Genomic DNA, 14,327 nt, shown 5'->3' with positions numbered 1-14,327 from the left:
AGTCAATAGGAACCAATTTCACTTTTCCAAATCTGTGTTTTCAAATTCTTCCTTGATCCATGTTACTCCTCTAAAAACTGCTTTCTGTTTACACGTTCTTGACATACATTTGTGTCAACCTCTTTGCTAATTTCCTATCGTCTTATTTATAATGGCGATTATCTTTTTTAGCTTGTTTGAACAATCGTGAAAGAACCCACGAAAAGAGTACAGCGCAGCAAGCAGCTCAGTTTTTATTTTCCCAAATCCTCAACCTTTCTTCCTGCAGAAAAAGTCTTACATTACAATCAATTCAATTTTTCTGGCTCCATATAGTTTAGTACCTAACCAGAAATAACAATGTAATTGTGTGCATAGTATAATGGTGGCATAAATTATAGCTGAGCACCCTTGCTCAATTATCCTTCATCCTCTGACACTGCTCCAATTGAGGAACACCCTTTGTACAACTTGTGATAATTATAACAATAGTAAACCGTACACAATCATGCAAATCTAGCACTGCGTGTCTGGCTGGCAAAAAAAAAATGAATCTAGGGGCTAATGTTCCTTCACTTCTTTATCATACCCAAACAGAAGTAAAGTAATTATTCTTGGCAAATCATCCATTGCATATTTATTGAAAATGTTCCCCATGTTAGGGAAAACATGCACGAATTTAGAATTTGCACAACGATATCTGGTTGAAATTCAGTCAGCTAATCTACTGATTTGCCTTCAGCTCAGTGGGCATTGTCCAAGTTGTCAATATTAAGTTATTACATTTAAGATTTGGAGCAAATTATTGCAGTGCCTAAATATTTTAATACTTTCTGAAATATGTGTTATTCCTTTCTAGGGGCTAATTCAGCAATTGTTATTTGTAATGGGAGAACCAACTGCAGCCAAAGCACAATGTACTAGATACAACCGGGCTTGTAGGGAGACTTCTGAAGCTGAAACTGTCCTAAATGGCTCTGGTTTTCATCAAGACAACTATTTTCTACCAGTACAGTCTGAGGTATGCTAAACATTTGTATTCTTAATTGAATATTAGGTGAAACATTGACATTGTAAGGTATACTTCACATTTATTGCCAGCTACTCGTGTGTCAATCCTGAACTGAGCAAGTTATAAAACTCCTGATTGTATTTCTACTCACGTTAATCTGACATTAATCTCAGTTTGGACAAACGACTAATTTGTTGGTTTGCAGAAAGTCCCATGTGCTTCTGCAGCTGTTGGGATGTTTACGCTTGATACCAGAGATTTGTGGTAGAATTGTGTTTCATACATATGGATACTTCTAATGCTTATAAAGTACAAACAACTGCTTATTCTTTTCCCCTCTTATGAAAACCATAAATATAAATCTCTGGGAGGGATTACCAGTTTATGGTTTCATTGCTTTATCGTGCTGATTGAAGCCTTACTGGTCTCTAGCTGCTTTTTGCAGGCTACTGAAAATGTTTCCCACTAATTGCATCTGTGTAATTGCGGCACTTTCTCCAGTGGAGTTGAAGTGTATGTGTAGGCAAAACAGAGGTTCAGATTAACATTTCCTGACCGAGTATGCAGACAAGACAGCAGGCAATATAGAACAAAAAGAGAAAATTACACTTCAATTGTTCATATATAATGAAGTAAAGATTTGGAGAGAAACATGAGTCAAGAGAAAACAGAAAGCGAATTAGGAAAGGGTTTTTGAAACCATTACATTTCAAATTATTTTTCTTTTGAAAGGTTGGATCTCCACACTATCAAAAATAATTTTCAGTGCCAGAGAATTGATTGGCAATGATTATCTTACAGCAAAGAATACGCCTTAATCCTGAATCCATCAATCCTAACACTTCAGCATAAAAAAAGTGTGAAAAGAGTGCACAAGTACTGCTACTTTTCACATATTAATGCTGATCTTATTGGCAAAGCACTGTAATAACACTGATTGTCCTACCTTGCTCCTAGCAAGGTAACTCAGGGTACACCTTCTGGATATCTGCATTTAAGTAACTATCTGGAAAATGCTATCATTTTAAAAACAGAATAATTGAGATTATTCTCACTAGTTATTCTCATTGGTTTCCTTTGAGAAAAATCCAAACCATTAAGACCACCAGCATTTTAGTAGTAGTATAGTCACATTAAAAATAATCAGATTGGAGGGTGTGGTGAGTCTTCCCAACGTAATTAGCTGGATATGGTAATTGGAAAATGTTTGTCCTGGCAGTAATGAGGAGACTATCATTTTCTTAGAACCAGAAAAGTGAAATATAGTCTTATTATAATTGAAAATCACAGATATAATTTTAAATTTTCCCCATTGTGTGCAACAAGTTAATAATGGATTGGACATTGTATGTACACTCCTCGGTCATCAAGTGAATTACATAATGGGACCATGATCTAATATCTCCTGCTTTCCATTATCAGTAAGAGCAAAATTATCCCTTGAGTGAAAAATCATATCCTTGGGACTCCATTCCCAAATGCATTGAATTTAGTAAGTTAAATTTTTTAAAAGTGAGTTTTCTAATTTTATTGTCTTATCTCTGCATCAGAATTCTTATTTAATTTGCATTTAAAGCAGAAGAGAAAGCTTATGACAATGACTGGAAATCTAATAGCCCCTTTAGACTGTTATCCAGAATTTGGGAAGGAGGCTCAAACTTCCTTAAAGGTTATTATAAACTGCATTTAAACTGCCTTAAACCTAGGTGTTTGGTCAAATAAAGTTCAAGGGGTTACAAGACTTAAAAGATTTAATTTTGAACAGATTTCATTAATCTTTTTTATCTTCATCAAAAGTAAATTCTAATAATTTGTGACAAGGCAAGCATTGAATTTACCATTTCCTTTGTAAATAATTATTTTAAGGATTGAATTCAAAGTCTAAACTAGTACTATGTTTCTGATTTAACTAACAATTTTTAGTAGATATATATAGCCAAGCAGATGATGCTTCATGAAATATTGAGTGCATTTGATTTGTATAATCTACAACAGAAATCAACTACAAAGGACTTTGAAGTGGCTTTACAGAATGGTTTAATGACTGTAAGGGTGCAGTGTGCTCTCATGCTGACTTTCTATGCTAGTTATTTTAAGGATTCTCTTTTGGATGCATGTATTTTAACCCTTGGCTAACTAAATCTATACTTCTACTCAGCATTCATAGATTTTCAGGTGGGTATTTCTCTCCTATAATTTCACGGAGCTATCGCTAGTAAAAGAAATGTTTCAGTATGTTGCTCTTAACACAGTTTCATGACAAACGTTGCACTGAACCAGAGAAGAAAAGATTTGGACAGGTGATCAAATACTTTGTCAAAGAGATACATTTTCAGGATTATTTGAAAGGAAGATCGAGAAGTCTGGGGGCAAATTTTCAGAGCTAAGGGCTCATGAAGTTGAAGGCAATGACAGCAATTAAGGAGCAATTGAATATTGGAATGTTCAGCAAGCCAAAATTGTAGAATCATTTGTGGGGCGAGTAGGGATTAGAAGTGGGAAAAGGCAAGACCATGCAGGGATTTGAAAACAATGACAAGGATTGTAGAACTGAGGCTGGGAGCCAAGCAAACATGAGAGGGTCTATGTACTTTACTTAGTATGAGTGAGTTAGAATAAAGGTAGCTGGATAGGCTGGGACTTCTCTCACTGGAGCGTAGGACGTTGAGACGTAACCTGATAGAAGTTTATAAAATAATGAGAGGTATGGTTAGAGTTAATTGTAGTTGTCTTTTCCCTGGGATGGGGGTTTTCAAGATTGGGGGAACACTTTTGAGATCAGAGGAGAGAGATTTAAAAAAGACATGGGAGTCAACATTTTTACACAGAGGGTGGGTTCATGTGTGGAATGAGCTTCCTGAGGAAGTGATGGATGTGAGTACAATAACAATGTTTAAAAGACATTTAGCTAAATACGTGAATAAGAAAGGCTTGGAGGGGTATGGGCTAGGAGCAGGCAGGTGGGGCTAGTTTAGTTTGGGGTTATGTTCGGCATGGACTCACTGGACCGAAGGGTCTGTTTCCATGCTGTTTGACTCTATGACTATATGACTGCATGATTTCAGACATTTTAATTCTGTGAGAATTTTGGAATTGCTGCATTGACTGATAGGTGATAAGTAATCAAGGTGATAAGTAATCAAGGTGATAAGTAATCAAGGTGATAAGTAATCAAGGCACTGTCTTATTTTCGGTGAACTAGTGTTGAGCAACCATTTTATTCACTTCTGTTTTGTTGACTTCAAATGTCAGATAAACGGGATCAAATTGTCAGCAACTGAACTTTTTGTCACAGTAGCAAGGAACATGTCACTTTATCAGCAAAACAGACTCTTCAGGGAAAAAGTTAAAAATCACACAACACCTGGTTATCGTCCAACAGGTTTATTTGGAAGCACTAGCTTTTGGAGCAGAACCTTAAGACACAGAATTTATAGCAAAAGATAAAAGTGTCATGCAACTGAAATGACACTGTGATCTTCAGCTGCAAATTCTGTGTCTTATGGTCCTGCTCCACAGCAGCGCACCAAAAGCTAATATTTCCAAATAAACCTGTTGGACCACAATCTAGTATTGTGTGATTTTTAACTTTGTCCATCCCAGTCCAACACCAACACCTCCATATCATTTTCAGGGCAAGTCATTCAAAAGCCTGAAGTAAATATAATGATGGAAGTATAAACTGGGCATTCATAATTGCTTAAGGTAAAAACAATGACTGCAGATGCTGAAAATCAAATACTGGATTAGTGGTGCTGGAAGAGCACAGCAGTTCAGGCAGCATCCAATGAGCAGCGAAATCAACGTTATTCCTGATGAAGGGCTTTTGCCCGAAACGTTGATTTCGCTGCTCGTTGGATGCTGCCTGAACTGCTGTGCTCTTCCAGCACCACTAATCCAGTATTCATAATTGCTTCCATACAGAGCAGTCTCTAAACGCAAAGATTCCACATCACGAAACGCTCTTTGTTCGATTTAATAAAGCAATTACAAGTATAAATGCTGACTTAGATTAACAGAAACATTGCTGACAATGAAAGCAATCTATTTTGACTGTGAGAGATACAACTACATGATGAGTAACTATTACTATTTAGCAAGAGGAGAAAGTTGTGCAAATTGTGAAACAATATCCCAAAGTATATTTCATTGGTTTATGGAATGTTTAACCTCACAATAGAAAGCCAATGTATGTAAAGGACTGTGGAATCCTGTGAAAGTGCAGTATATGATTAGTGCCTTTAGTTGTAAAACAGTCCTAAGATTAAAATGATGCTGAGCAACAAGGGACATGCTACAAAAATCTTCCAAATTAACTCATGTTGGATAACAAGATGGAAGACTCTTCCAGTGCAGTGGTAGTGACCCCATCTCTGAGCCAGGAGGCTTGGGTTTTTGTATTACCATTTGTGAATCAGTTGATTTGAAAAAAAATCTAGGTGACAAGATGGGGCATTATGGTATGACAGCCAGAAATGAATAGCTACAATAGCTTTCATTACATATTATATTCAAATGTAAAGGGAATTCTGATGTTGTGGAATATACTTCTAGAATTAATGGTTGATGCAATTGCTATGTCAACAATCAAAATTAGGTCTTTGGATTTAACATGCTAATGCAGGCATGATGGGCCAAATGGCCTCCTTCTCCACCACAATACTGTGACTCCAAGATAATGGATGAGTAGAAAGGGGATTAAGGGATATATAAACTAGATAGATGACTGTTAATAGAGCCATCAGCAACTGCCAATGCAGGGAGTCATTGTGCAAAACTAATGGTGAACAAGCCTGTTATTCCAATGTCTCAACTGATTGAGGCAATGTCTAATCTGGTGGTCTCTCCAGTTAGTTCAGTCAACCCTGATGACTTTAGTAACATCTCCCAGTTCCTGCCCTTAACCAAATAAAAGGGAAAAGACAGTGATATTGTAGATGGGAGCTACGGTATTCCAAGCCATATTACATTCTTCACTTTTTGATCAGCGCCCGAGAATTTCTAACTGACACCATTATCAGAGTCCCAGCACCTAAGACAGTGAGAACAGTTTTGGAGTAGCTATAGGCAGCCTCCAAGGGTCACCTACATAGAGTCATAGAGATTTACAGCACAGAAACAGACCCTTCGGTCCAACTTGTCTGTGCCGACCAGATATCCTAACCATTCTAGTACCATTTGCCAGCACTTGGCCCATACCCCTATAAACCTTTCCTATTCATATACCCATCCAGATGCCTTTTAAATGCTTCAATTGTACCAGCCTCCACCACTTCCTCTGACAACTCATTCCATATACATACCCCAACCTGTCAAAAAATTGGTTTAAAGAAATTGAGTCATAATAAGAACAGTCCAATTAGTTTCAGTATCCCAGGAGCATATCTGTCAGAGCTTCTGCTCCTGACAACATCGTTCAATAACATTGATATCCTTATCATCTGGGTTATTGCCTGTGGGAAAGTCTGAACGGTAGACAGGTCTCTTACAATATGATCTCTGCACATAGCAACACCTTAAGGATGGTAGGAAAAGAAATAGAACACTAGAGGGAGGTTTTTGATCACTTCCTTTTATGGTCAGATGCTTTTCCAAAGGAGCAGATGTTAGAGATCCCTAAAATCATCCTCTTTTCCCCATATATAAATGAAATAAACATTGCATAGAAAAACTGTCCAGCTTTCTTATGTGGCATAGATAGAAGAGAGAAAGATAATTGTAATTTTATATCGTCGCTCAGGACCTCAGGTACTCACACTTTGCAACCAATGAGGAACGTTTGAAGCACAATCATGCTAGCAATGGGAGAAATATAGTAGCCACATATACACAGCAAATGTCCATGAAAAACAGCAAAATAATTAGATTAGCTAATTAGTCAGTAATGTTGGGAAATAAATATTGAATAAGACACTGAAAACTCAATAATTCTCTTCAAATATGCCTTGGAATCATTGATGTCCATCAAAGAAGGAAATAGGCCAAAACACTACTACTTCATCTCAAGGATAGTGCCTCTGACAGTGCAGTACTTCCTCGTGTTGAATTGAAGTATTAACCTGGATTGAATGCTTATGATTCTGAAGCCTCTATTTTCTGACCCGGAGGTGAGAGTAAACTTTTAAGCGTGCTTTTATTAACCTATGTTTCAAATCAACCTGTTCAGAGATGTCATTAGACACCTCTGGAACAAATGGGACTTAAACCTGGCCCTTCCAGTTGCAGAGTAGAGAGACACTATTACTGTGTTGCAAAAGGGTCCCCCTGAGGTGAGAGTACTGTTGGTCGATTAGAGTTGACACCTGAGTTAACTTTAATCTATGCTTTATATAATGATAAAGGTTGTTTTAGTGAATTGAACTAAACTAAAATTGGTTTCCTGAAGTAAAATCCATTGTGTAGCTGAAGGAAATCATAAGTTTTAATTTATGGAGCACATTCACTAACCTAGAACAAATATATAACCTTATAGATGGGACATTGGGATAGAATAACACAGGATATACGAATATCAAAATTATGAATAGACAATTCAGTCATGCAAACTTGTTTGACCATTCAAAGAGATCATGATGCCTCTTTTCTGAATGCATATTCAATATCTTACATAAATATACATTAATGACTATGTTTTACAGCCAACTGGGATAACTTTGACTGCTAAGAGAGATTATGCAAATACCCAATTTTGCAATTCAGCCTTGACCATCATCTCCTCCAAACCACCACACGTTACTATCAGCCAGATTATCTAGCTGTGATCACATTGGTGTTTGTGGGAGCTTTGTTAACAGCTGTGTTCCTTGCATTATAGCACTCTATACTTTCCAAACGTCTTTACCTGGATATAAAGCATTTTGGGATGTCCTGTGGTCATGAAAAATGCTGTTTAAAGTCTTTATTTTGTTGGAGTCTGGGATATTCCATTGCTTTTGAAGGCCCTGCGAGGCATGATTAAAGTAATATCCGGAAGTGATCTACATCTGGAAATGTATAAATTAATTGCCTATTGAGCAATCTCTGTCTCTGTCTCTGTCTCTGTCTCTGTCTCTTTATCTTCTCTGCCTCTGTCTGTCTATCTGTCTGTCTCTCTCTCTCCCCCCCTCCTTTGCTTTCTCAGAGAATCTTTATTGGCTACATAGCACACTTGTATGCATTCAAAAGATCTGGTTCTGCATAACACAGAGCGGTGAGATGACCATCATGCAAAGATAAGGAACACATGCTGAATTAGTCACAAATATGTCACTGATATCAAATTAAATGTGCAAACTTAAGTTATAGATAACCCAGGAGGCTGAAATCACAAAATATTCACAAAGAATTGCTCTGCTTTGAAACTTCATAAATAAGGTAAACAAAAAAAAGACTTATTGTTCCTTTTTCTAAAGTTGATCATATTTAGATTAAATTAGATTACCTACAGTGTGGAAACAGGCCCTTCGGCCCAACAAGTCTACGCCGACCCTCTGAAGAGAAACCCACCCACCTATATTTACCCCTGACTAATCCACCTAACACTACGGGCAATTTAGAATGGCAAATTCACCTAACCTGCACATCTTTGGACTGTGGGAGGAAACCGGAGCACCGGAGGAAACCCACACAGACACGGGGAGAACGTGTAAACTCCACACAGTCAGTTGCCTAAGACGGGAATTGAACCCGGGTCCCTGATGCTGTGAGGCAGCAGCGCCTTATTTACCACAGAGCAGAATCAATCTTTAACTAAGATAAACATATATGTCACAGAATAGATCTTTATTTCTGTCTGGTTATGCCACTTTTTAGTTTGTTTACTTCTGTAGTGATTCTTCTCATTTTAATCATCGCATTTTCTAACACTCACTAAATGCAAACATGTCACTACATCGGGAGATTTTCTCGGAAATGTCGCCTTAATTCTGGGATAATTAGGCCTGGTTGTTTTTCATTTGTCTATCAAATTTGCCAATCAAAAATGCATAACAACCATTAGAAATATAATCATAAAAAAACTATTACAGCCTCAATGTAGTCAATGCTTGGTACTGGGCATCAATTCCCAGTAAGCGTTGGTTCCCAAGTGTGATATTCTGCCCAATTTAAATATCTCACTGTGAATAACATTGCAGTCAGCCTCACTGATAAGGAGAACTTTTTTTGCAAAGGTGTAACCAATCCACTTCATTACATAATCATACTTCACATTTTTTAATCAGAAAAGTTATGAAAAGAACATTGCTATCACATAATAATAATACCCTGGACAGCTGTGTAATATTTCCAGATCGGTTAGTCAGTGACAGCCATGATACCATTTGAGGGAATAAAGATGTGCATTTACCAGTGAAGCACATCATTGTTCCTAATAATGTGGAATCCATCTTAGTGAATAAAGTAATGAACCAAATTTGTGTTAAATAAACCATCTTTACCATATACTGGCAAGGCATTCACTTTATGACACATCACATTATACAGCACACAAAATATGTTCAATGTGTTAAAATGCAGAGAATTCATCCCCCTTTGTACAGAAACCAAGTTGACCATTATAATCTGATAATAAATTAGTCAGATTAGCAATGAGCATGTTCTTCTGGGAGCAATGCTATGATCAGCTCTATGATATTTATCATTCATATCACTATAGGTTCTCAGTTAGCAGCTAATAAATATAACTAGTATTTACAGAATATTTGACAGAATTGTAACCAGTTTATTATAAAGAATACTTAGACATAGAATAATTAAAGATGCTGAAGGAAGCCATTTGGGCCATTGAATCCATGCCAGCTCAACATGGAGCAATCCAATCAGTTTCATCTCCTGCTCTATTACCCTGATTGTTTATTTCCTTCAACTTCATCCAAAAGCCCCTCCAGGGCACGTTCTTTGCAAAGTCTTAAATCTCTGTTTCCTGGTCCTAGAACTATCAGTTAACAGAAAAAAAAATTATCTCACCTGCATCTGAACTTGTACACCTTTCTCAAATTTCCCTTCAATCTCCTTTGCTTCAAGGAGACAACTCGTTAATAGGCTACCTAATGAATCATACTCCCCTGCTACTTCCCCGAGATCTATATCTTATTTAATTTCATATATTTTCCATTTTTCTTTTGAGTTTCAGGCTGCTTCTACCATCCTTTCAGGCAACTCAGTTCAAATAGCAACAATTCACTCTGAAAAAAACATTTTGCAATCTCACCTCTGGTGGTTTTTGTCAATCACCTTAACCTCTATCCTCTTATTACAGTCTGGAATGTTGTCACTATAGGTCAATTGCTTTCGAATTATTGCATTGATGTTAGTTTTAGTTTTGCATCCGTGTAAAGTGTAAGATATGAAGGCACTACTTTGAGTGCAGGCCGGTGTGCACAGACACATTGAGTTAAGTGTGTACTGTTTTAATCCTTCACATAATTACAGCCACGGGATACAATTAGTTATTACAGTGATCACTGGAACATTTCAGGATTCATTTTTCTTGTTAAAGTGAATGGAGACTTGGCTGTTCCCTAATACAGTAGAATTTGAATGCCTCAATATGAGTATGAAGAAAGTTGCTTTTGTTATAAAATTAGGTGTAATTTACAGCAGAGAGCGGCGGAAGCTGGGCGGAAGTGACGTCGGAGCAGGGAGGCTGTAGGGAAGGCAAGTGATTGCTATTTAAGTAGGTGTGCTCTATGGTCAGGACCAGGGATGCAAGATGTACCAAGAAACAGATAAGGCATGTCAGAAAGACAAGGTCACAGTGATCATGGGCGACTTCAATATGCAGGTGGACTGGGTGAATAATGTTGCCAGTTGGATCCAAAGAAAGGGAATTCATGGAATGCTTACAAGATGGCTTTTCAGAACAGCTTGTGATGGAACCCACAAGAGAGCAGGCTATTCTGAACTTAGTGCTATGTAATGAGCCAGACTTTATAAAAGATCTTAAAGTAAAGGAACACTTAGAAGACACTTAGGGGATAATATGGTAGAGTTCAGTCTGCAGTTTGAAAGAGAGAAAGCAAAATTGGAAGTAATGGTGCTACAATTAAATAAAGGTAATTACAGAGGCATGAGAGAGGAACTGACGAAAATTGACTGGAAGCAGAGCCTAGTGGGGAAGGCAGTAGTGTAACAATAGCAGGGGTTTCTAGGTGTAATTGAGGACACAGTACTGAGATTTATCCCTAAAGAAAGAAAGACTATTCAGGGGGATTAAATGGCCATGGCTGACAAAAGAAGTCAGAAAATGTACCAAAAAAAAGGAGGCAGCCTATTAAGTGGCCAAGAGCACTGGGAAATCAGAAGATTGGGAAGGCTGCAAAAACAAACAGAGGATAACAAAGAGAGAAATAATGAAGGAGAGGATCAAATATGAAGGTGGGCTAGCCAGTAATATTAGAAATGGTAGTAAAAGTTTGTTTCAAACATAAGAAACAAACAAGAAGCAAAAGTAGATTTTGGGCCACTCCAATTAATGTTGGAAGCCTAGTGATGGGAGATAAGAAATATCTGAAGAACTTAGTAAGTAATTTGCATCAGTCTTCACAGTGGAAGACATGAGTAATATCCTAACAATTATGGAGAGTCCGGGGGCAGAGATGAATATGGTAAGGCAATACAAAAGAGGAAGTGCTAGAAAAGTTAAAAGGTCTAAAAATTGATAAATCTCCTGGCCCTAATGGGCTACATCCTAGAGTTCTGAGGGAGGTAGCTGAGGAAATAGCAGAGGTGTTGATTGTGATCTTTCAAAAGTCACTGGAATCAGGATTGGAAAATGACTGTTGTAACCCCCTTTAAGAAAGGATGAAGACAAAAGATGGAAAATTATAGGCTGATAAACCTAACCCCAGTAATTGGTAAAATTCTAGAAACCATTGTTAAGGATGAGAGTTCTAAATTCTTGGAAGTGCAGGGTAGGATTAGACCAAGTCAGCATGGATTTAGTAAGGGGAGGTCATGTTTGACAAACTTGTTAGAATTCTTTGAAGAGGTAACAAGTAGTTTAGACCAGGGAAACCAAGTGGATATTATCTATCTAGACTTCCAAAAGGCCTTTGATAAGGTGCCTCACGGGAGACTGCTAAGTAAGGTGAGGGCCCATGGTGTTCGAGGTGAGCTACTGGCATGGATTGAGGATTGGCTATCTGACAGAGGGCAGAGAGTTGATACAAAGTGTTCTTTTTTGGAACAGCAGTGGTGACAAGTGGTATCCCACAGGGTTCAGTGTTGGGGCCTCAGCTATTCATTTATATATTAATGATCTGGATGAAGGGCTTGTAAGCATTCTGGTGAATCTTGCCAATGATACAAAGTTAGGTTGACAGGCAGGTAGTACTGAGGAGGTGGGGAGGTTGCAGAAAGATTTAGACAGTTTAGGAGAGTGGTCGAGAAAATTGCTATTGAAATTCAACGTGAGTAAATGCGAGGTCTTGCACCTTGGAAGAAAGAATACAGGCATGGACTATTTTCTAAACAGTGAGAAAATTCATAAAGCCAAAATACAAAGGGATCTGGGAGTGCTAGTCCAGGATTCTCTAAAAGTTAACTTGCAGATTGAGTCTGTGATTATGAAAACGAATGTAATGTTGTCATTTATCTCAAGAGGGTTGGAATATAAAAGCAGCGATGTGCTTCTGAGACTTTATAAAGCTCTAGTTAGGCCCCATTTAGAATACTGCATCCAATTCTGCTCCCCCCCACCCCCCACCTCAGAAAGGATATAGTGGCACTGGAGCGTGTCCAGCAGAGATTCACACGAATGATCCCTGGAATGGTAGGCTGAACGTATGATGAATGGCTGAGGATCCTGGGATTGTATTCATTAGAGTTTAGAAGGTTGAGGGAAGATCTAATAGAAATGTACAAGAAAGTACATGGCCTAGAAAGGGCAGATGCTGGAAGCTGTTTCTGTTAGGCGGGGAGACTGGGACTCGTGGGCACATCCTTAAAATTAGAGGGGGTCAATTTAGAAGGGAAATGAGGAGACATTCCTTCAGCCAGAGAGTGGTGAGCCTGTGGAATTCATTGTGACAGAGTGCAATGGAGGCCGGAATGTTAAATGTGTTCAAGGTAGAGATTAATGAATTCTTGATCTTACGAGGAATTAAGGGCTACGGGGAGAGTGGGTAAGTTGAAATGCCAATCAGCCATGATTAAATGATGGAGTGGACCGATGGGCCAAATGGTGTTAATTCCACTGGTATGTCTTATGGTTTATAGGTGTATAATTTGGTATCTACTGTCTCTACATTGAAAACAAATTCCTGATTCAATAGTAAATTGCATGAGTAATGCTAGCTCTTATCTGAGAGTAGACTTCCCGTCTCAATTACAACACTAAGAACTGGGTCACATAATGTTTAGTGTTTTCCCACTTCAAAACATCGGAGACAAGATGGGCCACCATTGGAATTGTGATTACCTTCGGGCATTTGGTTTCTCAAAGGAAGTATGTTGATTTATTTTACCTTCAAATAATCTTAATCCTCAAACTAGAAGTTAAATTCCCAAAACATATGAATCATGAAATTTAATATTCATAACATTCACCTTGATTTCTACTGAATTGACATGTTAATCCACATGTAGTATAGCCCCAAGCATGGGCCAAGAATGCGCGAATAGGATAACTATGTGAAATTAATTTGCCTCATCTTGATATAGCAAGTTCTGCAATAGCATATTACCTAAAAGTCATTGGTTACGCCTTAATGGCAAATCAGATAAATATTGATTTTTAAAACTATAGACACAACCTGATTTGTTTAGTTATAATCTGTCACTGAATTGTACCCCAATGAATTGACAAGCAGAGCAACATCTGGCAAATAACCATACACTTTTCTGTTTATAAATTTTCCAAGGGAGAAGTATACATTTTACATATTGGTGTTTCCAAACTATTATAACATGAATAGGGTGTCATGGTGGACATATTTTCTTGAGGATCAGCAAACGTGGAAACATTCATCTTAAATAGAAACATATTAGAACAGTAAATCGAGTTACATCACAAGGTTGACTTTTAGGATCTATCCTGACTCTGGAAGTAATTACATGTCACAGGATAAAAGAATGTTTTAAGGAAATAAAATGTATTCTTTTTCCAAAATGCATCAATATACTTTGTAAAAAGGCTGCCAGACTCCATTCAATTCCAAATTCCAGATTGTTATTATTATAGTAAACACTACATCGTGACTTACTATGCACTTTCATTACATTTTTAATAATATGCTGAAACATGCAAAGCTAATTCAAGCTGAGCAAGTTTTTAGGTTCATGATGGAAATAATCTCTGTAATGGCATTCTTTTCTGTGAACATTTGGTTTATTTTAGTCCTGGAAGGAATGATTT

General features: G+C 37.6%; 1 protein-coding gene across 2 annotated transcripts in view; it reads left to right on the top strand.

Annotated features, from left to right (window-relative positions):
- LOC140469210 (uncharacterized) overlaps window positions 1-14,327 on the top strand; it is a 380,785-nt gene that overhangs the window by 167,835 nt on the left and 198,623 nt on the right. For both annotated transcript variants that reach the window (XM_072565525.1, XM_072565524.1), the window contains exon 5: window positions 839-1,000. In XM_072565525.1, the coding sequence (XP_072421626.1) occupies window positions 839-1,000 (162 nt within the window). The remainder of the gene's footprint in view (window positions 1-838; window positions 1,001-14,327) is intronic.

Source organism: Chiloscyllium punctatum, chromosome 49 (assembly GCF_047496795.1).
Source record: "Chiloscyllium punctatum isolate Juve2018m chromosome 49, sChiPun1.3, whole genome shotgun sequence".
Classification (NCBI taxonomy): Eukaryota; Metazoa; Chordata; class Chondrichthyes; order Orectolobiformes; family Hemiscylliidae; genus Chiloscyllium; species Chiloscyllium punctatum.
This window is presented reverse-complemented; position numbering and strand designations above follow the sequence as displayed.